This window comes from Acinonyx jubatus, chromosome A2 (assembly GCF_027475565.1).
Source record: "Acinonyx jubatus isolate Ajub_Pintada_27869175 chromosome A2, VMU_Ajub_asm_v1.0, whole genome shotgun sequence".
Classification (NCBI taxonomy): Eukaryota; Metazoa; Chordata; class Mammalia; order Carnivora; family Felidae; genus Acinonyx; species Acinonyx jubatus.
The window spans coordinates 160,124,596-160,151,156 of record NC_069383.1 but is presented as its reverse complement, the minus strand read 5'-3'; the positions used below and the strand labels follow the sequence as shown (position 1 = coordinate 160,151,156).

The 26,561-nt window shown below is 49.3% G+C and overlaps 2 protein-coding genes across 4 annotated transcripts in view; both read right to left on the bottom strand.

The window, feature by feature from the left end:
* HNRNPM (heterogeneous nuclear ribonucleoprotein M) overlaps window positions 1-26,561 on the bottom strand; it is a 297,965-nt gene that overhangs the window by 81,064 nt on the left and 190,340 nt on the right. The window lies entirely within an intron of this gene.
* ANGPTL4 (angiopoietin like 4) lies at window positions 500-6,923 on the bottom strand. Its single transcript, XM_027050506.2, has 7 exons — window positions 6,397-6,923; window positions 6,090-6,200; window positions 5,823-5,940; window positions 3,390-3,503; window positions 2,926-3,021; window positions 2,565-2,846; window positions 500-1,162 (listed from the first exon to the last, which is right to left on the bottom strand). Exons 1-7 carry the CDS (start codon window positions 6,736-6,738, stop codon window positions 981-983), a joined length of 1,245 nt encoding a protein of 414 aa, XP_026906307.1. The 5' UTR covers window positions 6,739-6,923; the 3' UTR covers window positions 500-980.

Here is a 26,561-nt window from a genome sequence, read left to right as displayed (position 1 = left end):
GTTAAGTATGATGAAGAAGGCGTTCTCAGGGCGCCCGCATGGCTCAGTCACTTAAACATCCAGCTGTTGATTTTGGCTCAGGTCACGGTCTCAGGGTTTCGTGGGTTGGTGCCCTGCGTCAGACTCTGTGCACTGACGGGAACGCAGCCTGCTTGGGATTTCCCTCTCTCCCTCTCTCTCTGCCTCCCCCCGCTGCTCATGCTCTAGCTCTCTCAAAATAAATAAATAGATAAACTTAAAAAAAAGGGGGGGGCGGGGTTCTCATTTTCTCTATTACCTGCTTCCAGAAGGACTGAATGAGGGTCTTGGTTTTTGAAAAACAAAAATTGAGATCCACGTCGTGAAATAATATATGGAGGAAATTGAAATCAGTTGTAGGACCAATCGGCATTGTCCTCGAAGGACCTGGGAGTGTTCACCCTCTACCCTGGGAACATATTTATGTGGACTCTGAAACTGCCCCCTTTTAAAACAAACCGAAGGACACAGGAGAACGAAATGTGCTGAGGTTGCTTTTATTGCAAGAATTTGGTGAGCTCCACCCAGATGTCATTGGCACCGGCTCATCCCACAGCACCCACACATGAGAGCACCGTGAGGGCACTGGGGGCCCGTGGGAGCCCTGGTCCCCCAGCCAGTCAATGTGACTGAATCCGCATCGAGGGCTGGCTCGGCTGCCCCCAAGACACCCTCTGTGTCCTCGACTCCTTAGGTGGGCAAGGAGCGGGCCTCAACGCCCCTCCGTCTCACGCTTCCTGGCTCTGTGCCCTGCAACCCTGTAGCTCTGCCCTCAGAGGGTATCACCTGCACCCCGCCACTCAGAAAGGGGGCATCTCCAGTCGTGAGCATCTTCTCTGTCCGTGAGGCTCCAGATGGCCCCCCGTCTCGAGCCCCTGCCTGAGCAGGGAGTGGCCACACGCTGGGCCAGAGTCAAAGTCACTGTTGTCTACGAGCCTGGGAGCCAGGCCCCAGTGGGGAGGCTAGGAGGCTGCTTCAGCCGCTGTCGGCTGGATCAGCATTGTGGTGGCCTGCAGCGGGTAATAGCGGCCCCTCCAGGTCTTCCAGAAGATGCCCTTCTTACGCTGCTGCCGCTGGTGTGGGATGGAACGGAAGTACTGTCCATTAAGGTTGGAATGGCCACAGGTGCCAAACCACCAGCCACCTGCCGGGGTCAGAGGAAAAGGAACTGGTCAGGCTGGGGTCCCTGTGCCTCCACGGAGGCTGGGACCGAGAGGCGGCTGGGTGTTGGACTGCACAAACTTTTTATTTTTTTTTTAATCTGTATTTTTGAGAGAGAGAGACAGAGCGTGAGCAGGGGAGGGGCAGAGAGAGAGGGAGACACAGAATCTGAAACAGGCTCCAGGCCCTGAGCTGTCAGCACAGAGCCCGATGCGGGGCTCAAGCTCCTGAACCGTGAGATCATGACCTGAGCTGAAGTCGGACGCTCAACCGACTGAACCACCCAGGAGCCCCGGACTTTATAAACTTCAGAGGGGAAGACTTTTCTAGTGATGGTCACACGACGTCCTGAGGGACCCCAGGTTGTGACAAAGGAGTTTCGGGGCTCTGGACCCCTTCCCAGTAACTACAGCTTTTGTGTCTGTGACTGTGACGAGTTACTGTTCTGTACCTGACACGTGGGAAACGTTTATTAAAGACTTTCTGGGGTGCCTGGGTGGCTCAGTCGGTTAGTGTCTGACTCTTGATTTCAGCTCAGGTCATGATCTCAGGGTTCGTGAGTTTGGGCCCCACATCTACACTGACAGTGTGGAGACTGCTTGGGATTCTCAGTCTCCCTTTCTCTCTCTGCCCCTCCCCTGCACATTCTCTCTCTCTCTCTCTCTCTCTCTCTCTCTCTCTCTCTCTCTCTCAAAATTAAACAAATATTAAAAAAAAAAGACTTTCTATGATCATTGTCCATTTCTTCAACCTATATTTGATCAAACCATATAAAATTATTAGTATTCCATCATTTTTTGACCCACCAAAAAGCAATGTCATATGTTTCACTTTACAGAGCCTGGGTTCTGCCTCCAATTTCATTACAACAGGGTCGGGGGCCTGGGTGGTCAATCAGTTAAGCACCTGACTCTTGACTTCAGCTCAGGTCGTGATCTCACGGTTCATGAGTTCCGGCCCTGGGTCAGGCTCTGAGCTGACAGCAAGGAGCCTGCTTGGTATTCTCTCTCCCTCTCTCTCTGCCCCTCCCCCACTTGCTCTCTCTCTCGCTCTCAAAATAAATAAACTAAAAAACAAAAACAAAAGCCAACACAGGGTTTATCTTGGTGGCTGGGCCACATGCCGGCCACTATCCCACAAATGTCATCTCAAGGTAATCCTATGGAGTGGGCATTGTGGTCATACCCGGTTTAAAGACGGGGAAACCGAAGGTGAGACAGGGTAATAAGTCAGTTGCCCAAAGACACACAGGAAGTTAGGAGAAAGGGGGGCAGAGAACGGACGGCATTTGGCACTGAAGGCAGGACAGGGAAACACAGAGGCAGAGAGAGGAGGTCTCGACCTCGTGGTGCAAGGCAAGACAGGGAGGCACAGAGCCTGCTCACCGGAGAGGCTCTTGGCACAGTTCTTGTCCCCACGGAGGTCGTGGTCTTGATCCCAAGTGGAGAAGGGCAGGGAGAGGCCATTGGGTGCCACAGTGGTAGCACCCAGTTCACTGGCCACGGGAGCTGTGAGCTGCAGGCTGTAGGCTGTGTCCTCACCACCCAGATAGACGGGGAACTGCAGAGACTCAGCATTGCCCTCCCAGTCCTGCAACTGCACAGCCAGGCGGCTGCCGCGGTCCCCCGTGATGCGGTGAACCTTCTCCAGGCCCAGCCAGAACTCACCTACAGGGGAGAGAGAGGCCCATCGGTGAGTCAGACCCACCTCCTCGCCCCCCCCCCCCCCCCGGCTGGAAACACCCACCTTGGGGGTCTCCGAAGCCAGCCTTGTAAGCTTCCCAGGGCTGGTTAAAGTCCACGGAGCCATCCTGGCGCCTCTGAATTACAGTCCAGCCTCCATCTGCCCAGAGAGGTGCAATGCCATCAGGAGGCCGCTTTTTGCAGGGGACCCCGACTTCCCATCTGGCTCTCAAACCCTAAACTGCCTCCAAACCCAGAGAGGGCCAAGGTCTTCTCATTCACCCCAGCAGGACTAGAGAAAGGTGGTTAAAGGTGGGCTGGCCAATGTGCAAGGGGCTCAGCCTAGACATTGTCCCAAGGCCCCAGGAGGGAGGAGGGGAGGGAGGGAGCGTTAGAAATCTAGGAAGTTTCTCTAGGTCCACTGGACCTGGCTCAACCCTGGGTGGTGGCGGGGAGCTGCATTTGATTGGAATGGCAATAGGGCCCATGACAGGATGCAGGGCACCCCAGCGGGCCAGCGCATCCTACCTGAGGTCATCTTGCAGTTAACCAGGAAGGGTGGGGACCCCTGGGGCTGGATCTGGAACAGTCCACTTTGCCGCTCTCCCTCTTGATACAGCTCTTGGCAGTCCCTGGGCAGCCCTGAAGGGCAGGCAAAGAGAGGGGCGGGGAGACTGAAGCAGGAGGGGCCTCAGGAAACAGGCATGTTAGGGGCTGGGCAGTGGGTGACAGGGGACATGAGGGGGTAATCCTGGGTTCACAGCATCCCCTGTCCTGGATGGCCCCTGAGCCACCCACCATCCTTCCTCCTCCCACACTGCATTCTCACCTCAGGCCACACAGCCAGCCTTGTATCACACACCCTCCTGCCACAGGGACTTTGCACACGCCCGTCTCTATGCCTGCACATGCCAGTCACATGCCAGAGAGATCTTCCCTCAGGACTTTCTTGCCTCATTCTAAAGATCCCAGCTTCTAGAAGGGATGCCTTCCCTGACCCCCAGACCAGGCCAGGCTCCCAAAAGAAGCATCGGGGACTTCCTGCCCACAACACTGGAGTCATCCAGTGGTCTCCCCGCCACTGAATGAGAATTCCATGGGGCTAGGGACAGAGTGGCTCTTTGCCCACAGTCTGGCACCAGTGCCCAGGTTAATCCTGGCCCACAGTAGGTGTTTAATAAAGACTGGAGGCATGAGTGATGGAGAAGCCGGGCCAGGGTGGAGAAGATAGGAGTGGGGCTGAGCAGAAGCGCTCTGTTGGGGGGGGGGGGGGGCGCTCTGCATGAGGCTTGCAAGGCCAGGGGCCCCACCTGGGATCCCAGGTAAAGGGGAAGGCAGGACTAAGGAACCTAGGAGGAAGACAAGGGAGGGAAAGAGGAGGGAGGGATGGCTGGGCTGTGCCCAAAGGTTGTGAAGTCCCCGCCCCCAGTCGAGCCTGGAAAGTAGGGAAAAGGTCGCCCGGGGGAGGGGAAGTCCGCGCTGAAGGGTGGGGGTAAGGGGGATGGGGGCGGGCCCAGAGTGACTGGAGACATTTTCCGGCCCCTGGAGCAGCTCCCCTTTCCCCTACTTTCCTCCCTTCCAATCGGGGGACGGCACCCGGCCAAACCACCAATGTGGCTTCCATTAGAAGGAGCTGTTTGTCTCTCCAGCTCTGAACCTTCCCCTACTTGGCAGGGCTGAGCCCCAGGTCTGGGAGTCCCCAAACCCACGCATCCCCCACCGTCACATCCCCCAGCCCAGACCCACGCCTGCTGGCCTGCTCCAAAGCCCCTCAAGGCGCAGGGGCAGGGAGGGGGGTTGGGACGGTGTATGGACCCTTACCGGCCCGGTGAGGGAAGGAGGAAGAGTGGGGGAGGGCGGGGGGGGGGGGGGAAGGAGGAAGAGTGGGGGAGGGCGGGGGGGGGGAAGGAGGAAGAGTGGGGGAGGGCGGGGGGGGGAAGGAGGAAGAGTGGGGGAGGGCGGGGGGGGGAAGGAGGAAGAGTGGGGGAGGGGCAGCCTTCAAGACTAGGGAGCTGGCAGCCGGCAGCCAGACCCAGGGTGTGAAGGGGGACTCCGAACTTTTACCCAGTTGGCTGCACACAGCCCCGGATGCCAGGCGGGGCGATGGGGTAGGAGGACTACAGGGAAGCCAGCCGGGTCTGGAGCCCCGAACTAAGGGTGGGGACAGAGACACCAGGAGCTGTGAGCCTGTGTCAGACACACGGAGACATGCTGGGGGGGGGGGGGGGCGGGCAGGAGGTCTGGGGCGATCTGGGATGCACAATGAAGGACCCAGAGCTTGTGCTGATGGCAAAGGCTCATTCTCTGCAGGAATCAGGGTGATCAGGGACTTCGGGGACCAAGAGGGGAGTGAGGCACCAGGTGTGGGGGGCAGGAGCCCTGGAGTTGTTAGAGATGCAAAAGCGAGTGGTGTGTCTGGCCAGGGAGATGGGGGTTACCTGCCTCCTAGAGCTATGCTCCAAGATACCACTGGGGGGGGGAGCCCCAGCTCAGAATCCCCCTCCCAGGAAGCCATCGCTCTTCACCGTCAGAACTCCAGGCTCCATAGCTGGCACCCTCCTGTCCATCAGTGTGCCCTCAGAGAAGGTTCCAACCTTCAGGAAGGCGTCTCTGACCTGCACCGCCCCCTTCCCCACACCCCTGCAGCTCGAGTCCCTCCGGGACCCTCTTAAAGACCCCAAGCCCTGCTCCAGTTAGTGGCCAGCAGGGCTCCGGGGAAAGCCATTGGCTTGCCAGGAAGAAGGGTGGGGTGGCCTACCTGGTCAGGGTCAGAGATGATGAGATGGGATGTGCCCTCATCAGCCCTTTACCAGAGACTAGTGAGCCCACAGGAACCCAGGGCCAGGAACCAGGACAAGGAGGGGGACAGGAGTGGTGTGTGTGTGTGTGTGTGTGTGTGTGTGTGTGGTGGTGGTTGGGGGGAAGGAATTGCCAGAGGACAGCAGAGGGCTGGACACTCACTGTGCAGGCGGCTGATATTGTGAGCAGGGCCAACGAGCTGTGCCATTTTGGGTAGCCTCTTCTTCCTGCCAGGCTTGGCCATCCTGTGGCCCAGGTGCATGGGGGCCAGGAGGCTCACCTGGACAGGACAGGACAGGAGGAGGATGTCAGGTCTGGCTGGCTCCGGCCCCTCAACTTGCCTGGCTCTAGGTCCACACACACACACACCCCCACCCCCCCAGGACGAGCTTCGGCCTCCCTCCCAACCCCGGGGCACGCATCAGGCACCTGGCTCTGCAGATTCTGGATTTTCAGGTGCTGCTTCTCCAGGTGCCGCTGCTGCTGGGCCACCTTGTGGAAGAGTTGCTCAATCCTGACGTTCTGGGTCTTGAGCTGAGTCTGGGAGAGCGTGCGCACAGCACCGCGGTGAGGCCCCGGCCTTCTGCGGCCAGCCTCTCCATTCATCGTCACTCGTCTGGCCTTCCAGCTCTCCCTCCCGAGAGACCCGGGCAGGGGAGCCCAGGGAGTCCCGGATGCGTCCCCCTCTCGCCCACACTCTCCGAGACCCGCAGGAGGGCAGCGGGAGCCCACGTACCTGCAGGCTGCCGAGGGTCTCGGGGGCAGCCTCGCCACTGGGGCCCAGACCCTCGGGCGCGCGCGGGGGCGCGGCAGACGCCCCGGGCTCCTTGCAGGCCGCCCCGGACGCGCGCAGTCGCCGCTCCAGCGCGCCCAGCCGCCCCTGGGTGCGCTCCACGTGCTCGCGCAGCCCGTGGCCCAGCTGCAGGAGCCCGTGCGCCAGCACGTTCACCTCGTCCCAGGACGCGAAGCGCGGCGGCTCGGGAGGCTCGGCGGGCGCCGCGCGGCCCTGCGCGCTCAGCAGCCCGGCGGTGGCGGCGCACAGCACCAAGGCTGCCGAGGCCGTCGGCGCACAGCGCATCCTTCCGGGTGGCCTGGACGCGGGAGCGCAAGGCGGAGGCGCGGGCTGGAGAGTCGAGGGCTGGCGACGCGGGCGTCCTGGCGGAGACTCACTGGCGTTCAGAAGCCGCGAGGAAGGGTCCGATCACAGCCGCCAGCCTTTGGGGCTTGGCTAGTCCCCGCGACGCCCCCTTTTTATAAGCCCGCGGAGAGAGGGAAAGGGGAGCCTCGGAGGCGGGGCGCAGGGAGTGCCGGGGGCGGGGCGTGCGGCCGGGGGTAGGGTTCTGGGAGCCAGCGGCCGGGGAGTTGGGGAGGGGGGGGCGCCCTCGGGGTGCAAAACTCTGGCTCCTCCAGCAGGCCCTGGAGCGTCTCCTCTGCGGACCGTGGAAGACGTGACCCTCACGGGGGCCCCCTTCCAAACACCGGAATCCCAAACCCTCCACGCTGCACCCGCCGCGCTCAGCGGTACCCGTGACCCCCCAACCCCCTCCCCAAGTCAAAAGCTGGAGAAAGACGAATAGGAAAGGGCCCCGGTGCGCTGAGTCCAGCCAGGCCGGGCATGCCCGGGACACCTGAAACATCCCCGCCTCCGGAGACTTCTCGGAGAGCAGCTCGCGACCAGGCTGGAAGACCAGGGAGACGACTCTGGGCTCCCACGCTCCTTCCCGCTCAAGGATTCGTCACTGCAGATGTGTTTGTCGGATCCCCTGACGTCCCTCATCCCGCTTCCCACAACTGAGTGCCCCTTCGGGGTGGTGGCTCCCGGTCTATCTTGTTCAGACTCCAGCTCACGGCTCAGTCCCCCGCTTGCCCCCCACCCCCACCCAGGGTCTGCAGTGTGTGAGCCTTTTCCTGTATCAAAGCAGAAACCTCAGACCAGGAAGAGGTGATACACAGAAAGAAGGGCTCCTAACTCATTCATTTATTCACTCATTCACTCATTCAACAAACGGTCCCTCTGTTCTGTAAGAGAGAGCCCGACACTCTGAGCCTGGGGTAGGGGCAAACTTGGAACAAAGGAAGAACTAAGGCTGTGGGGCCGACCATGTTCGCTTAACAAACGTTGACTAAATTCCTCCCCTCCCTCCCGTCCTGCTCCACTATACTCTGTCGGGAAATTGAGGCTGGCAAAGAAAAGTTTGCTTGCCAGGAAGAACCCCCAGGCAGGTTGGCTTGGCACACGGGTGAGAAGAACAGAGTTGACTCAGCAGGGCTCAGAGCCAGCTCAGTCTCTGGAATCTGGAACTGCATGCCCCGGGGCTGACGTGCGGGTCACCACTCGTACACTTGGCCCCGGCCGGGCTGGATGCCAGGCAGCAGTGACAGGCAGATGGGAAGGGCGGCAAGGAAAACCTCTGCATGGAGTAGGTCCAGACAGCCACCATCTGCCCTGGCAGCCCGCCTGTCCACCCCCGACACCCTGGCCTCTCTCTGAGGCGGTGACATAACTCTCAGGGTGTGCTCTTTTCTTCTGTGGCTTCTCGCCCTGAAGGAAATGATCAGTTACCTTCTCAACCTGACGGCCTTTTCTCTCCACTCACTTTTCAGGGGCTTCTTCCTTTGTGCCATGTTTCACGGGGCACAGAACCCACCAGAAGCTTTTAGAGGCACCTGATGTGAACATGGCCCAGAAGAAATTTTCCGGGGACCCGGAGCTGGCTCTGGACTGCATTCTAAAAACTGTTCTGGGCTGCCTGGGTGGTTCAGTCGGTTGAGTGACCGACTTCTGCTCAAGTCATGATCTCACGATTTGTGGGTTCGAGCCCCGCATGGGACTCTGTGCTGACAGCTCAGAGCCTGGAGCCTGCTTTGGATTCTGTGTCTCTGTCTTTCTCTTCCCCTCTCCCCCCCTCTCCCCCCGTCTCTCAAAAATAAAAAATATATTTAAAAATTTTTTTAGGGGCGCGTGGGTGGCGCAGTCGGTTAAGCGTCCGACTTCAGCCAGGTCACGATCTCGCGGTCTGTGAGTTCGAGCCCCGCGTCGGGCTCTGGGCTGATGGCTCAGAGCCTGGAGCCTGTTTCCGATTCTGTGTCTCCCTCTCTCTCTGCCCCTCCCCCGTTCATGCTCTGTCTCTCTCTGTCCCAAAAGTAAATAAACGTTGAAAAAAAAATTTTTTTAATTTTTTTAAATAATAAATAAAAACTGTTCTGTGGAACATACTCTCTGACCCAGCAGTGACACTGTTGCTCTGATTTTTTCTTTTTTTTAAGCTTACTTATTTATTTTGAGAGAGAGAGAGCATTCTAAGCAGGTTCTGAGGTATCTGCAAAGAGCCTGACATGAGGGTCCATCCCACAAACCGTGAGATCACGACCTGAACTGAGATCACCCAGACACCCTGATCAATTGTTTCTTCAGTACCTACTGTGACGGCTGCTGTACTGGGACCATAATGGTGAGTAAGACAGTCCTGTCCACCAGGTTGGCTACTTTGGTCAAAGCAAATAGCATTAGAAAGGTGACATACGAAACAAAAGAAAAAAAGAAAGATGACATAGGGCCTGGAATCTCTCACCAAACCTGGGAAGAAGTGAAATGGACTTTTTTTTTTTTTTTTTTGCCTGTCTGTGGGCAGTTGAATCTCCTGACCTTTGGGAGATTTCAATCTGGCACCGTACGTGCTCTCATGAAGAGTGTCTTTAAGGGGCATTTGGGTGGCTCAGTTGGTTAAGCCTCCGGCTCTTTAAAAAAATTTTTTTTTTACATTTATTTATTTTTGAGAGACAGAGTGAGACAGAGCACAAGCAAGGGAGGAGCAGAGAGAGAAGGAGGCACAGAATGTGAAGCAGGCTCCAGGCTCTGAGCCGCCAGCACAGAGCCCGACGCGGGGCTGGAACCCACAAACCAGGAGATCATGACCTGAGCTGAGTGAGGTTGGACACAACGCACTGAGCCATCGAGGTGCCCCCTGGCTCAGGTCTTGATCTCAGGGTTGTGAGCTGGGGCCCACACTGGGCGTGGAGGCTGCTTGAAAGAACAAAAAAAAGGGAAGAAAAAGAAGTGTCTTTCCATCTATGTCTCTAGAACCTGAGTTAGTAGGGGCCCCTCAGTCCCTCTTCACTAATCCCCGAGCATTGGGTCTCCTGGTGGGTGAGTCAGGAAGGGTTGATCTGTAAGCAGACAGGCTGCTTAGGATAGAAATAGCGAACACCTACCGTGTCCTTCATTTATGCCGAGTATTATGTTTTGTCGTAAAGTGATTATATGTTCGCTTAATCCTAATAGCAACGCCAAATGAGTTGGGAACTCTTATTCCACTTTATGGATGAGGACTAGATAAAAGAGAGATTAAGTGCTTGTTCAAATTCTCCCAATTATCCAGGCAGAGCTAGGATTTGAAGCCGGGCTAGCCGACTCCCAACTGTGCTCTTGGCAGCAATGACACTCTGCCTTTGTCCCTAGTAGCCCAGTGATCCTTGCCTCCTGATATCCATGCTCTTCTACACTTCCCCACTCTGGTGTAGGCGATAGGATATTATTGAGACGATGGTGTGTGCGACTTCCTAGGTTAGATCATAAAGAACACGTGGCTTCTGTCTTGTTCTTTTAAAAAAAAATTTTTTTTAACATTTATTCATTTTCTTGAGAGACACAGATCACGAGTAGGGGGAGGGGCAGAGAGAGAGGGAGACACAGAATCCGAAGCAGGCTCCGGACTCTGAGCTGTCAGCGCAGAGCCCCGCGACGTGAACTCATGAACCGTGAGATCGTGACCGGAGCTGAAGTCAGCCGCTTAATCGACCGAGCCACCCAGGTGCCCCTCTTTTTTTTTTTTTTGTAAATTTTTAAATTTTGAAATCATTTCAACTTACAGAAATGTTGCAAGAAGACGTCATGGGCGTCCTGTATACTCTTCGTAGAGATTCACCAATTGTCAACTTGTTCTACTAAGTTTATTGTTCTATCTATAAATTCCATGTACACACAGATATAGATATGTAACATACACACTATGTGTGTGTATATATATGTATACACATACGTATATATACATATATATGTATACACATACATATATATACATATATATGTATACACATACATATATATACACACACACAAATATTTTGAGAGATGCATATAACAAACCTTTATGGAGACATAATATACACGTTTATCTGTAGAGAGCTACATATGTATATATATAACATAAACAGAGACATATATAATGCACATATATAATACACATATATGTAGGGATGTATTCCTATACACAGATATATGTATAACACAAACTCCACATGTATATGGAGAGAGTCACCTGCACCACAACACTGTTTGCAGCGTCAGGAAATGTGACCTTGACACATTGCCGTTATCTAATCTATAGTCCATATTCCACCATATCCTTTACAGCCGTGTTTTCCACCGGGATCCCATCCAGGATCATGCACAGCATTTTATTTCTGTCCCTTTAGCTCCCCTTAATCTGGAACAGCTCCAGGGTCCTTCTCTGTCCTTCACAACATCGACATTTTTTAATTGTACACACCAGTTATTTATAGACTATCCCTCACTTGCATTTGTCTGATGTTTCCTCCCGATTAGACTTTTTTTTTTTGACAGCAATATTTTGTCCTTCTCTGTGCCTAGCAGGAGGCCCGTGATGTCTGTCTGCCCCTTATTGGCACTGTTAATTGTGATTTTAAAAAATTTGTTTATTTTTGGAGTGCCTGGGTGGCTCAGTTGGCTAAGCATCCAACTTCGGCTCAAGTCATGATCTCGCGGTCCATGAGTTCGAGCCCCGCGTCAGGCTCTGTGCTGACAGCTTGGGGCCTGGAGCCTGCTTCGGATTCTGCGTCTCCCTCTCTCTCTGCCCCTCCTCCACTCATGCTCTGTCTCTCTCAAAAATAAATAAACATTACAAAATTTTTTAAAAATTTTGTTTATGTTTAAATGTTTATTTATTTATATTTTTTTTTTTTACAGTTTATTTATTTATTTATTTGAGAGAGTCAGAGAAAGCACAAGCAGGGGGAGCAGCAGAGAGAAGGGGAGAGAGAATCCCAAGCAGGGCCCAAACTCAGGAATCCTGAGATCATGACCTGAACCCAAATGAAGAGTCGGCCACTCAACCGACTGAGCCTCTCAGGGGCCCCTAAATGTTTATTTGTTTTTGAGAGAAAGACAGAGCGTGAGCGGGGAAGGGGCAGAGACAGAGAGGGGGACAGAGGAACTGAAGCAGGCTCTGTGCTGACAGCAGAGTCCAATGTGAGGCTCGAACTCACGAACCATGAGATCATGACCTGAGCCGAAGTTGGGCACTCAACCTGCTGAGCCACCCAGCTGCCTCCCAGGTTTGTTTTTTTATTGAGGTATAATTGACGGATAACCTTATCTTAGTTTCAGGTGTGCAACATCATGATTCCATATTCGTATCTATTGTGAAATGGTCACCACTGTAAACTGATTACCATCCGTCACTCTACATAGTTATAAAACTTTTTTGTTCTGGCGATGAGAACTTTTAAGATCTACTCTCTTAGCAGCTTTCAAATATGCACTACAGTATTATTAACTATAGTCACCTTGCAGTACCTTATGTCCCCAGGATTTATTTATTTTACAACTAATTTATTCTAAAACTGAAAGTTTCCTCTAATTGTGATTATTTTAACCACTTAATTTTTCTAACTTTACTTATTTATTTTGAGAGAGAGAGAGAGTACACGCGCGGGCAGAGAGAGAGGGGGAGAGAGAGAATCCAAGCAGGCTCTGCACCATCAGCACAGAGCCCGACGTGGGATTCAAACTCATAAACTGTGAGATCATGACCTGAGCCAAAATCGAGAGTCAGATGCTTAACCCACTGAGCCACCCAGGAACCACTTAACCATCTAATTTTAATACTGGATGGTCAGTCATGGGGGAAGCATGAGAACCTAGGAGAGCCCAGAAAAGGGAGCAGTCCCATTGGGCAAGGCTTCCTGGGGCAGAGGCCCGGAAGCTGACGATAGTAAGACCAACCCGATGGGAGACGGTAAGGAATGAATGACCCAGATTGGAGGAAGAGTGTGAAAAATGCACTATAGCCTGGGACACGTGCCCAATCCGTCCCAGATGAGCCCAGAGGGACATGGGAGCTATGTATGTGGACCCCCCCAAGGGAGGTTGCTAGCCTGTGTCCGGGAAATGACCCCCACCACCTCTAGCCCCTGTTCATGCCCTTTCCTGCCAGCCTCTAGTCATATCCAGGTCACCAGGAAAGGTCAGCCAGAGAGCAGCAGGCTCAGAGGCTCAGGGAAAAAAGGATGAGTCAGATTGTGGGCTGGGTCCCCCGAAAGGGCTGGGGCAGATTGCACCCTGCCTCACAGTCCTAGCCTGGGAGCTTGTGTGCACATGAACCTGGGCAGCCTTTACATCGAGGGCCAACAGCTTTGAACTCCCTAAAGAAGAAATAATAACCATAGCAGTGCATGTTTATTTCAAGATTTCATTTTCTGGGCCCCTGGGTGGCTCAGTCGGTTAAGCATCTGGTCCGACTTCAGCTCAGGTCCTGCTCTCACGGTTCAGGGGTTCAAGCCCTGTGTCGGGCTCAGGGCTGACAGCTCGGAGCCTGGAGCCTGCTTCGGATTCTGTCTCTGTCTCTCTCTCTGTCCCTCCCTCTGTTCACACTCTCTGTCTCTCTGAAAATCAATCAATCAATCAATCAATCAAAAAAAAATTGTTATGAGGGGAACACCTGGGTGGCTCAGTTGGTTGAGCACCTGACTTGATTTTGGCTCAGGTCATGATCTCACCATTGTAAGATTGAGCTCTGCATTGGGCTCCAAGCTAAGCACAGAGCCTGCTTGGGATTCTCTCTCTCCCTCTCTCTCTCCTCCTCCCCTGCTCATGTTCTCTATCTTTCTCAAAATAAGTTAATAAATATTTAAAATGGTTGTTATGGGGACGCCTGGCCGGCTCACCCAGTAGAGTCTGCAACTCTTGGTCTCAGGGTGGTGAGTTGAAGACCCATGTTGGGTGTGGAGCCTACTTTTAAAAAAAGGGGGAGGGCACCTGGGTGGTTCAGTTGATTAAGCATCCGACTTGGGCTCAGGTCATGATCTCCCAGTCCATGAGTTTGAGCCCCATGTCGCGTTGTGCACTGACAGCCCAGAGCCTGCTTCAGATTCTGTGTCTCCGTCTCTCTCTGCCCCTCCCTGACTCATGCTCTCTCTCTTTCTCAAAAATAAACATTAAAGAGAGAGAGAGAGAGAGGTCCTGGGCGGCTCAGTTGGTTAAGCACCCAACTTCAGCTCAGGTCATGAACTCATGGTTTGTGGGTTCAAGCCCCGCATCAGGCTCTCTGCTGTCAGCACAGAGCCCCCTTCAGATCCTCTGTCTCCCCTACTCTTTGCCCCTCCCCTGCTGCGTGGACGGCTCTCTCTCTTCCTCTCAAAAATAACTAACATTTAAAGAGAGAGAGAGAGAGATAAAAAATAACAAATTGTTACAGACAGAGGCCCCTGGGTGGCTCAGTTGGTTAAGTGTCCAACGCTTGATTTTGGCTCAGGTCGTGATCTCACACTTCAGGAGTTCAAGACTTATTGGGCTCTGCACTGACATCGCGGACCCTGCTTGGTATTCTCTGTCTGCCTCTCTCTCTCTGCCTCTCTCTCTGTCTCTCTCTCTCAAAAATAAATAAATAAACTGAAAACAGTTGTTATGGATAAAATGTTGTGTTCCCTTGCAATTCATTTGTTGAAGCCCTAACCCCCACAGTGTGATCGGTGTGTTGGTACTTGGGGTTGGGGGCTTTCCCGGGTGATTAGGTTGTGAAGCATTGGTGCTCTTATAAAAAGAAACCGAACTCACCAGCATCTTGATCTTGGACTTCCAGCCTCCAGAACTGTGAGAAATAAAGATCTGTTGTTTAAGCCACTCATCCTGTGCCATTTTGTTATGGCAGCCAAAGATGAGGACTACAGCATGCTGAAGTGTAATCAACCTGCCATAATCTGGTATGTTTCAAGGGCACAAGGTAATTGACATTGATACATATACATATACACACACGCCTGTGAGACTATCACCATAATCTGGGTAATGGACGTATCTGTCACACCCAAAACCTTCCTTGTGCTTCTTGGGAACCCTTCTCACTGGCTCTTCCCACTTTTCCCACGTACTCAGGACCTGTTTTCTATTGCTACAGGTTACATTGCTTTTTCTAGAATTTTGTATCACTGGAATCACATAGAATAAATTTTTTTGGGGGGGGGTCTGGCTTCTTTCACTAAGCATGATTACTTTGAGATTCATCCTTGTTGGAGCGTGTATCAGTAATTTATTTTTTTTTTTAATTTGTAGGCTCCAAACCCAGGATGGAGCCCAACGCAGGGCCTGAACTCAGGACCCTGAGATCAAGACCTGAGCTGAGATCAAGAGCTGGACGCTTAACCAACTGAGCCACCCAGATGCCCCTGTAGTGTATTTATTTTTAATGCTAATGCGAATAAAGCACAATATCATTATCCATTCATCTGTTGAAGGACATGTGGGTTATTTCCCACTAAATAAAGTTGCTATGGACATTCATGTACAAGTTCTTGATTGGATAACGCTTTCATTTCTTTTGGGGGAGTTTTTTTAAGATTTTATTTTTAAATAATGCGGGGCTCTACTGACTGAGCCAGCCAGGTGCCCCAGGGAATTTATTTTAATTTCAAATTAGAATTTGAATTTCCGTAGAACTCCTGTTCCTTATCTGCTCAGTTCCCCTCCCTACCACATACAATCACTGTCAGCATCAACATTTTGTACTCTATCTTTCTTGTGTTTATATAGACAGATATGAACAACACCTCCAAGCCCTTTTTACACAGAAGATAGTACATTGCATGCACTGTTTTGTATCTTATTTGTTTGCCTTTATTTATTTATTTATTTATTTTTATTTATTTAAATGTTTATTGATTTTTGAGAGAAAGATACAGAGCATGAGCGGGGGAGGAGCAGAGAGAGAGGGAGACACAGAATCCCAGGCTCTGAGTCGTCAGCACAGAGCCCAATGGGGAGCTTGAACTCACAAACTGTGAGATTGTGACCTGAGCCAAAGTCGGACGCCCAACCGACTGAGCCACCCATGTGCCCCCAAAATAAAACCTTTTAAAAGAGAGAGAGAGGAAGAGAATTAAAACACATTTCAGAAGGTCTTGGGGGAGGAGTTAAGATGGGCTAGAAGTAGGGGGACCCTGGGCTTTTCGTGTCCCCCAAACACAACTGTATTGGGGTCAGATCACTTGGAACACCCAGGAAATTGATCTGAGGACCAGCAGAAGGTTCTCCACGGTTAGAGGGTGACGGCATGGCAGGTATGGGGCTTATTCTAACAAGGAATCAAAGCACACCCAGGTAAAGGTCCAAACACTCCCCGCTCCAAGCAAGGAGGAGCTGCGCAGAGGACCGACCAGTGGGAAAGAACAGCCAAAACACACAGCATAGAGCAGAAACACTTCCTGGAGTGTTTGGCCCCCTTCCTGGACAGTGTATGGCCCAATAACCCCCTTTTTAAAAACTTTAAATTCAAGTTTAAGCTTTTTTTCGGAAAGAGACAGAGCATGTGAACAGAGGAGAGGGACAGAGGGAGAGAGAGAGAGAGAGAGAGAGGGAGAGAGAATCCCAAGCAGGCTCCACACCCAGAGAGGAGCCCAACGCGGGGCTCAGTCCCATGACCCTGAGCTGGTGACCTGAGCCAAATTCAAGAGACAGACGGTTAACCAGCTGAGCCTCCCGGGTGCCCCGACCCCTTTTTGGTATAGCGCTACTCTCAGGTACGGGAAACATAACAAGCTTTCAAAACATGCAAAAGACAGAAACTTAGCCAAAATGACAAGACCGAAGAATTCTCCCCAAAAGAAAAGTCAAGAGGAAATTACTGCCAGGGACTTGCTCAAAACAGCCATAAGCAATAAACCTGAACAGGAATTTAGAACACTCGTAAGACTATTAGGTGAGCTTGAAAAAAAGCGTACAAGACACCAGAGAAACCCTTGTGGCAAAGATCAAAGGCCCAAAAACTAGTCGGGATGAAATAAAAAAGAAGTGTTGTAACTGAGGTGTAAAAACGACTGGACACAGTCAGAACGAGGATTGAAGAAGCAGGGGAGAGAATATGTGATATAGAAGATGAAATTATGGAAAATAATGAAGCCGAAAAGAAGAGGGAAAGAAAGCTGTTCAATTGTGAAGGTAGACCTAGGGAACTTAGTGATTCCATAAAATGGAACAATATCAATATCATAGGAGTCCCAGAAAAATAGCAGGAAAAGGGGCAGAAAAGTTATTTGGACAAATTATAGCTGAGAACTTCCCCAATCTGGGGAAGGAAGCAGGCATTCAAGTACAAGAGGGACCGAGAACTCCCCTCATAATCAACAAAAACAAGCTAATACCACAACATATCACAGTGAAACTTGAAAAATACAAAGATAAAGACAAAAATGGAAAGCAGCTAGGGACAAAAGGTCCTTAACCTACAAGGGTAGACACATAAGGTTACCAGCAGACCCGTCCACTGAAACTTGGCAGGCCAGAAGGGAGAGGCAGGAAATATTCAACGTGCTGAATGGGAAAAATATGCAGCCAAGAAATCTTTATCTAGCAAGGCTGTCATTCAGAATAGAAGGAGAGATAAAGAGTTTCCCAGAAAAACAAAAACGAAAGGAGTTCATGACCAGTAAACTAGCCCTGCAAGAAATTGTAAGGGGAACTCTGAGTGGAGGGGGAAAACAACAACAACAACAACACCAAAGCAATAAGACTAGAAAGGACCAGAGAACATCATCAGAAACACCAACTGTACAGGTAACACAAATTAATATCTTTTAATAATCACTCTACATGTAAATGGACTAAATGCTCCAGTCAAAAGACAGAAAGTATAAGAATGGATAAAAAACAAGATCCATCTATATACTGCCTACAAGAGACTTATTTTAGACCTAAAGACACCTGCAGGGGCGCCTGGGTGGCTCAGTTGGTTGAGCGTCCGACTTTGGCCCAGGTCACGATCTCATGGTTCATGACAGCTCAGAGCCTGGATCCTGCTTCCCATTCTTCTCCCTCCCTCTCTGCCCCTCCCCTGCTCACACTCGGTCTCTCTCTCTCAAAAACGAATAAATGTTAAAAAAAAAAAACTAGGGGCGCCCGGGTGGCTGAGTCAGTTGAGCGTCCGACTTCGGCTCAGGTCACGATCTCGCGGTTCGTGAGTTGAAGCCCCGCGTCGGGCTCTGTGCTGACGGCTCAGAGCCTGGAGCCTGCTTCAGAATCTGTGTCCCCCCCGTCTCTCTGCCGCACCCCCGCTTGTGCTCTGTCTCTCTCTGTCTTTCAAAAATGAATAAATATCAAAAAAAATTTTTTTTTAATAATAAAAAAAATTAAAAAGACATCTGCCGACTGAAAGTGAGGTGATGGAGAACCATCTATCACACTAATGGACATCAAAATGAAGCTGGAATAGCCATACTTATATCAAACAAACTAGATTTTAAAACAAAGACTGTAACAAGAGATGAAAAAGGGCATTATATCATAATTAAGGGGTCTATCCATCAAAAAGATCTAACAACAGTAAATATTTATGCCTCTAATTTGAAAGCACCCAAATATAAACCATATGATCCTGTCAATAGATGCAGAAAAAGCATTTGACAAAATACAGTATCCATTCTTTAAAAAAATTTTTTTAAATGTTTATTTATTTTTGAGAGAGAGGGAGAGACAGAGCGTGAGCAGGGGAGGGGCAGAGAGAGAGGGAGACACAGAATCTGAAGCAGGTTCCAGACTCTGAGCTGTCAGCACAGAGCCCAACGCAGGGCTCGAACTCACAAACTGCGAGATCATGACCGGAGCTGAAGTTGGACGCTCAGCCGACTGAGCCACCCAGGGGCCCCCAATATCCATTCTTGATAAAAACCCTCAACAAAGTAGGGATAGAGGGAACATATCTCAACATCATAAAGGCTATATATAAGATATACAGCTAATATCATCCTCAATAGGGAAAAACTGAGAGCCTTTCCCCTATGGCCAGTGATGACATAGGTGACATAACTCAGAAAAGACAGTGATGTCCACTCCCACCATGACTATTTAACATAGTACTGAAAGTCTTGGCCTCAGCATTCAGACAACAAAAAGAAATGAAGGGTATACAGATTGTCAAGGAAGAAGTCAAGGTTTCACTATTTGCAGATGACATGATACTCTATGTAGAAAACCCCAAAGACTCCACCAAGAAATTGCTAGAATTAATACCTGAATTCAGAAAAGTCACAGGATATAAAATAAATTTCCAGAAATCTATTGCATTTCTATACACCAATAACGAAGCAGCAGAAAGAGAAATCAAGGAAATGATTCCATTTACAATTGCACTAAAACCAATAAGATACTTTAGTAATAAACCTAACTAAAGGGGTAAAGGATCTGTACTCTGAAAACTATAGAACACTTGTGAAAGAAACTGAAGAGGACACAAAGAAATGGAAAAGCATTCCATGTTCATGGATTGGAAGACCAAACATTGTGAAAATGTCTATACTACCCAAAGCAATCTACACATTTAATGCAATCCTTATCAAAACACCACGAGCATTTTTCACAGAGCTAAAACAAACAACCCTAAAATTTGTATGGAACCACAAAAGACCTCGAATAGAAAATGCAATCCTGAAAAAGAAAAACAAAACTGGAGGCATCACGATTCTGGGTTTCAAGCTATATTACAGAGCTGTAGCCATGAAGATGGTATGGCTCTGGCACAAAAACAGATACAGAGATCAGTGAAACAGAATAGAAAACCCAGAAATTTACCCACAACTATATGGCCAACTAATCTTTGACAAAGCGGGAAAGAATAGCCAATGGAAAAAAGTCTCTTCAACAAACAGTGTTGGAAAAACTGGACAGTGACATGCAGAAGAATGAAACTGGACCACGCTCTTACACCATACACAAAAATAAATTCAAAATGGATGGAAGACCTAAAGGTGAGACAGGAAACCATCAAAGTCATAGAGAAGAACACAGGCAGCAGCAACCCCTTTGACCTTGGCTGCAGCCACTTCTTACTAGACACATCGCCCAAGGCAAGGGAAACAAAAGCAAACATGAAGTATTGGGACCTCATCAAGATAAAACGATTCTGCACTGCAAAGGAAACAATCAACAAAACTAAAAGGCAACTGATGGAATGGGCAAAGATATCTGCAAATGACATCGGATAAAGGGTTAGTATCCAACATCCATAAAGAACTCATCAAACTCAATACCCAAAAAGCAAACAACCCAGTTAAGAAATGGGCAGAAGACATGAATAGGCATTTTTCCAAAGAAGACATCCAGATGGCCAACAGACACATGAAAAGATGCTCAACATCACACATTATTGGGGAAATACAAACCAAAACCATGTTGAGTTACCACCTCACACCTGTCAGAATGGCTAAAATTGGCAACACAAGAAAAAACAGGTGTTGGAGAGGATGCAGAGAAAGAGGAACCCTCCTGCACTGCTGGTGGGAATGCAAACTGGTGTAGCCATTCTGGAAAACAACATGGAGGTTCCTCAAAAAACTAAAAATAGAACTAGCCTACGACCCAGCAATTGCACTGTTAGGTATTTACCCAAAGGATATAAAAATACTCATTGGAAGGGGCACATGCACCCTGATGTTTATAGCATCATTATCAACAATAGCCAAACTATGGAGAGAGCCCAAATGTTTAACGTCCATCAACTAATGAATGGATAAAGATGTGGTGTATATGTATGTATAATGGAATATTACTAGGTGATCAAAAAGAATGACCATTTTCTATCACGTGGATGGAGCTAGAATCTATTATGCTAAGTGAAATAAGTCAGCCAGAGAAAGACAAATACCATATGATTTCACTTGTATGTGGAATTTAAGAAGCAAAACAGGAACATATGGGAAGTGGGGAAGAGAAGAGAGGGAAACGAACCATGAGAGACTCTTAACAATGGAGAACAAACTGAGGGTTGACAGAGAGAGATGGATGGGGGATGGGCTAGGTGGGGAATGGGTGCTAAGGAGAGAGACAGAGTGTGAGCAGGGCAGAGAGAGAGGCAGACACAGAATCCGAAGCAGGCTCCAGGCTCTGAGCTGTCAGCACAGAGCCCGACGCAGGGCTCGAACTCACAAACTGCGAGATCGTGACCTGAGCTGAAGTTGGACGCTTAACAGACTGAGCCACCTAGGCGCCCCTGAATTCTACTACTGAAACCAATATTGCACTGTATGTTAACTAACATTTAAATTAAAAAAAAAATTAAAAAAAAATTTCAACGCAATGCAACATATAGATGTTTGGGGATCCTGATTCACAGCGTCTCTAAAATAATAAAACAAAACATAACAAAACAAATGATGGCATTTATGAGACAATTAAAAATTTGAACATTTAGGGGCGCCTGGGTGGCGCAGTCGGTTAAGCGTCCGACTTCAGCCAGGTCACGATCTCGCGGTCCGTGAGTTCGAGCCCTGCGTCGGGCTCTGGGCTGATGGCTCAGAGCCTGGAGCCTGTTTCCGATTCTGTGTCTCCCTCTCTCTCTGCCCCTCCCCCGTTTATGCTCTGTCTCTCTCTGTCCCAAAAAATAAATAAATGTTGAATTCCTGGTGTTTAAAAAAAAAAAATTTGAACATTTACTGGACATTTGATAATATTAAGGTTTTAAGTTATAATAATGCTATTATGGATATTTAAAAAAGAAATAGTCTGTATCTATCTCCTAGAATGCATATTCAAATATTTACAGATGATGGGAAGTCTGGGATTTGATTCAAAATAATCCAATAGGGGGGCGCCTGGGTGGCTCAGTGGGTTGGGCGTCCAACTTCGGCTCAGGTCACGATCTCACGTGAGTTCGAGCCCCGTGTCGGGCTCTGTGCTGACTGCTCAGAGCCTGGAACCTGTTTCAGATTCTGTGTCTCCCTCTCTCTGACCCTCCCCCGTTCATGCTCTCTCTCTGTCTCAAAAATAAATAAACGTTAAAAAAAAAACTAAAAAAAACAAAACAAAACAAGACAAAATAATCCAATAGGGGAGGACATGGGAAAATGAAAGGAGATGAAAAAAGATTGAGGGGCGCCTGGGTGACTCAGTCAGTTAAGCGTCTGACTCTTGATCTCGGCTCAGGTCATGATCTCACAGTTTGTGACTTCTAGCCCCACGTCGGGCTCTGTGCTGATGTTACGGACCGGACCGAGCCTGCTTGGGATTCTGTCTCTCCTTCTCTCTGCTCCTCCCCTGCTTGTGTGCACGGCCTCTCTCTCTCTCTAACTAAATAAACTTAAAAACAAAAACATTTCTAAAAAAATAAACATTTATCAAAAAAAGAAGAAAGATTGAGTTCATAATTGGCTGTTTATGTGATACTTTTTTTTCATTGCTGGAGAAGATATGTATCAGAAAATTTACCACTTCATGTGCGCAGTTGGTGGAATTAAGTATACTTCTCTATTTCTTTTTGTTTGTTTTAAATTCTCCAAAACAAAAGTTAAAAGAAAAATTTTGAGTAACCAACTGGTGATCAAAGTAAAATGTGCTGGTAGATCTGGTTTCGAGTTCCCAGGAGGGCCAGTGGCGCAATTTTAATTTCTTTCTTTAGTTTCTTAAATATCTACAACGAATATGTTAATTTTTAGAGATTACTCTCTCTCTCTCTTTTTTTTTAATGTTTTTATTTATTTTTGAGACAGAGACAGAGCATGAACAGGGGAGGGGCAGAGAGAGAGGGAGACACAGAATCGGAAGCAGGCTCCAGGCTCAGAGCTGTCAGCACAGAGCCCGACGCGGGGCTCGAACTCACAGACTGTGAGATCATGACCTGAGCTGAAGTCGGACGCTCAACCGACTGAGCCACCCAGGCGCCCCGATTACTCTCTTTTTTTAATGTCTATTTATTTTTGAGAGAGAGAGAGAGAGAGAGAGAGAAACAGGATAAGTGGGGGAGGGGCGGGGGGGAGGTACACAGAATCCGAAGCAGGCTCCAATGCGGGGCTCGAACTCACAAACCACGAAATCATGACCTGAGCCGAAGTTGGGCGTTTAAGCGACTCAACCCAGGCGCCCCAAGAGATTACTTTTTAATTAGCAGTAAGAAAAAGCCAAGTTGTCATTTTTTGCGCCGAAGGAACATTCCTTCCCAGGTACTCCGCGGACAAGCGCCAAGGCCCTGATTTGGCCGGAGGGCAGCGCCCCCTGGTGGCGGATCCGAGAGCAGCCCTTAGACTTCCCTTTCCCGCTACTCCCGGACTCCAGGGAGGGAGGGGAGGCGCTCCTGGCGCCGCCTGTGCGAGACTCCGGAGGGCAGCGCGGGCACCCGAGGTGGCCTCTAGGGTGAAAGATTCAGAGAAGCAGCCAAAGGGGTGATGAGGAGACGAAGAGTAGCAACTTTCCCCCTCCCCCTTCCCCTCCTCCTTCCCGCCTCCTTCCCTCATTCTTTTGGGCTGTTCATCAAACATTTACTGGCAACCTACTGTGTGCCACGCAATGGGTGCAAAGGCCCTAACACAAGGACCTGACCCAATAATTGTCTGTGAGAATTATAACATGATAAACAAGGTAACTAAGGGAAACATATAGCACATTACGTGGTGATGCCTACTAAGGAGAAAAGTAAATCCAAGAAGGGAGATATGGAATAGGGGGATGCTTACAATTTTAAATAGAGGTAAGTCAAACGGAAATCTGGGGGAAGAGCATTCCAGGCAGAAGGAATAGCCAGTGCAGAGGCCCTGAGGCGGGAATGTGGCTCATGTGTTTGACGAGCATAAACAGGGGCCATGGAGACAGAGAGAGAGAGAGAGAGAGAGAGAGAGAGAGAGACACACACACACACACACACATAGATACACATTTCCCCCCTGAAGCTTCTGAGAAATAGTCACAGACATGACACTATCTTATTCCTAAATGTGTCAATTTATATTTCCTGATAAGGAAGACACTCTCTTGGGCCGCCCCGGGGGGCTCAGTTGGTTAAGCGTGTTTGACTTCAGCTCAGGTCATGGTCTCGTGGTTCGTGGGTTCAAGCCTGGAGTTGGGCTCCATGCTGACAGCTCAGAGCCTGGAGCCTGCTTTGGATTCTGTGTCTCCCTCTCTCTCTACACCTCCTCTGTTTGTACTCTGTGTCTCTCTCTCTCTCAAAAATAAATAAACATTAAAAAATTAAAAAAAAAAAAGAGAGAAACACACTCTCTTACAAAGGGTTTCTCTCCTTGTCACTGCTGACTTTGGAGCTGGAGAATCCTTTGCTGTGGGGACTGTCCAGTGCATGGTAGGATTTTTAGCATACCTGGCTTCCACCCACTAGATGTCAGTAGCACACATCTGCCGTGCTAACTAACCCTGCTAACTATCACTAGTCGTGATAACTAACACTGTCCCCTGGGTAACAGAACTGCCTCCAGTTAAGAACCATTGCTTATATAGCCATGGAACAATGGTCACAATCAGAAAATTTAGTATTGATATACATTGCTAGCTATACTACAGACCTTATTCAAATTTGATCAATCATTCAATACTATCTTTTATTTATTTTTATTTATTAAAAAAATTTTTTTACATTTATTTATTTTTGAGAGACACAGAGAGAAAGAGCACAAGTGGGGAAGAGGCAGAGACAGAAGGAGACACAGAATCAGAAGCAGGTTCCAGGTTCTGAGCTGTCAGCACAGAGCCTGACGTGGGGCTCGAACTCACAAGCCGTGGTACCATGACCTGAGCTGAAGTCGGACGCTCAACCGACTGAGCCACCCAGGCGCCCCTCGTATTGACCAATTTTCATTTTCACTTTAGACCAATTTTCATTTTCTGCTCTCTGGCCCAATCCAGGATCATGTATTGCATTTGGATGCCATGCCTTTTTAATTTCCTTCACCTGGAACATTCTTTCCCCTTTATTTGTCTTTTATGACAGTGACATTTTTGAAGATCATAATCCAATCCTTGTATAGAATGGCCTTGTTGGGTTTGTCTTACTTTTCCTCATGATTAGATGCAGGTTATGCATGTTTGGGAAGAATGCCACCAAAGGACAACGATGTGTCCTCCGTGCATTATATCAGGAGGCAATCGATATTCATTTGCCCCATTAAGGGCCATTTTAACTAAGATGACTTGGTGGGGACCTTGTCTGTCTGTTTCTCATCTGTAGCCTTGTAATTTTCTCCTTTGTAATCAGTATGTTATGTTATGGACGGATACACTGGAGTTATGCAAAGATCCTGTTTTTCCTAAAACTTTCCATCATTAGTTTCTCGCCTGCATCATTGTCCAGATTGGTTGCTTTTCATTGTTTTAAATAAATACTGAATAAGGACAAAAGGCTGCTTTTAACACGTGTGAAGGTAAGGAGTAACAATGAAACACACATTCGTGTAACGTTCAACCAGGCTGAGGAAGAGACCCAGCCCAATAAGAGAAACTCCAGCACCCCTCTTGCCTGGTGAAAGATACAAGTTGTTCAAACCTGGGGCTGGAGCAGGAGGGCAGCAGGGAAGACTGGGGTGATGGGGTCTTGGATAAGCCAGACATGGATTCCAGAACTATTCCGGCAGTGAAACAAATAGGATGTGGACCAGCTGGATTTGGAGCCTGGAGAGGTGCCTGGAGGTTGAGGCTGGGGAATGGGTGGAAGGAGATCCTGGTGTTTGAGATTCCCAATTGGGGCCAGTCTGCCCTCAGGGTTGGGAGTGACTGTTTGGGGGTGGGGGATGGGTAGGCACAGCCTCTCTGGAGCAGCTGAACATTCCAGACTGGGGCGATGGCGGCTCTGGAGTTTCAGGAGCCCTTGATCTGGCAGAGGGGCCGAAAGTGGCTTCCAATGAGTTCCCGTGAGTTCTGGCATGGCCAGGAGCCCCTCTCTCTTCTCTGGCTCAAGCCTCATCTGGACAGGATGGGACAGAGAAGGGTCACATTTTCCACCGTGAATGATGTTAGAAACCTGGAAAAAAACATAACCTTTCAAAGATTATGTTTAACTTTTTGAGGAACTACCAAATCGTTTTCCCACAGTTACGTTCCCACCAGCAATGGATGAGGCTTCCAATTTCTCCATCCTCGCCAACATTTATCTCTGTAATAGCCGTCCTAGTGAGTGGGAGGTGCTATCTCATTGCTGTTTGGATTTGCATTTTCCTAAAGACGAGTGATGGTGAGCATTTTTTCACGTGCTCATACAGCATTGTATTGTACACAGAATTCTCCCCTTATCCACCGGGCAGACATTCCAAGACCCCCTCCATGGACACCAGAAACTGCGGATAGTGTGGAACCCTATATATACTATGTTTTTTCCTGGGCATCTATACCTATGACAAAGTTTGAATTATTTTTTTTTATTTAAAAAAAAATTTTTTTTTTCAATGTTTATTTATTTTTGGTACAGAGAGAGACAGAGCATGAACGGGGGAGGGGCAGAGAGAGAGGGAGACACAGAATCAGAAACAGGCTCCAGGCTCTGAGCCATCAGCCCAGAGCCTGATGCGAGCCTGACGCGGGGCTCGAACTCAGGGACCGCGAGATCGTGACCTGGCTGAAGTCGGACGCTTAACCGACTGCGCCACCCAGGCGCCCCAAAGTTTGATTTATAAATTAGACACAATAAGAGATTAACAGCAATAATTAATAATAAAATAGAACAATTACAATGATATACTGTCATAAAAGTCGTGTGAATGTGCTCTCTCTCTCTCTCTCTCTCTGAAAATACCTCATTGTGCTGCACTCACCCTCCTTCTTGTGACGATGGGAGCTGATAAATTACCTAAGTCACGAGATGAAGTGAGGTGAATGATGGGTAGGCATTGTGATGTAGGGTTAGGCTC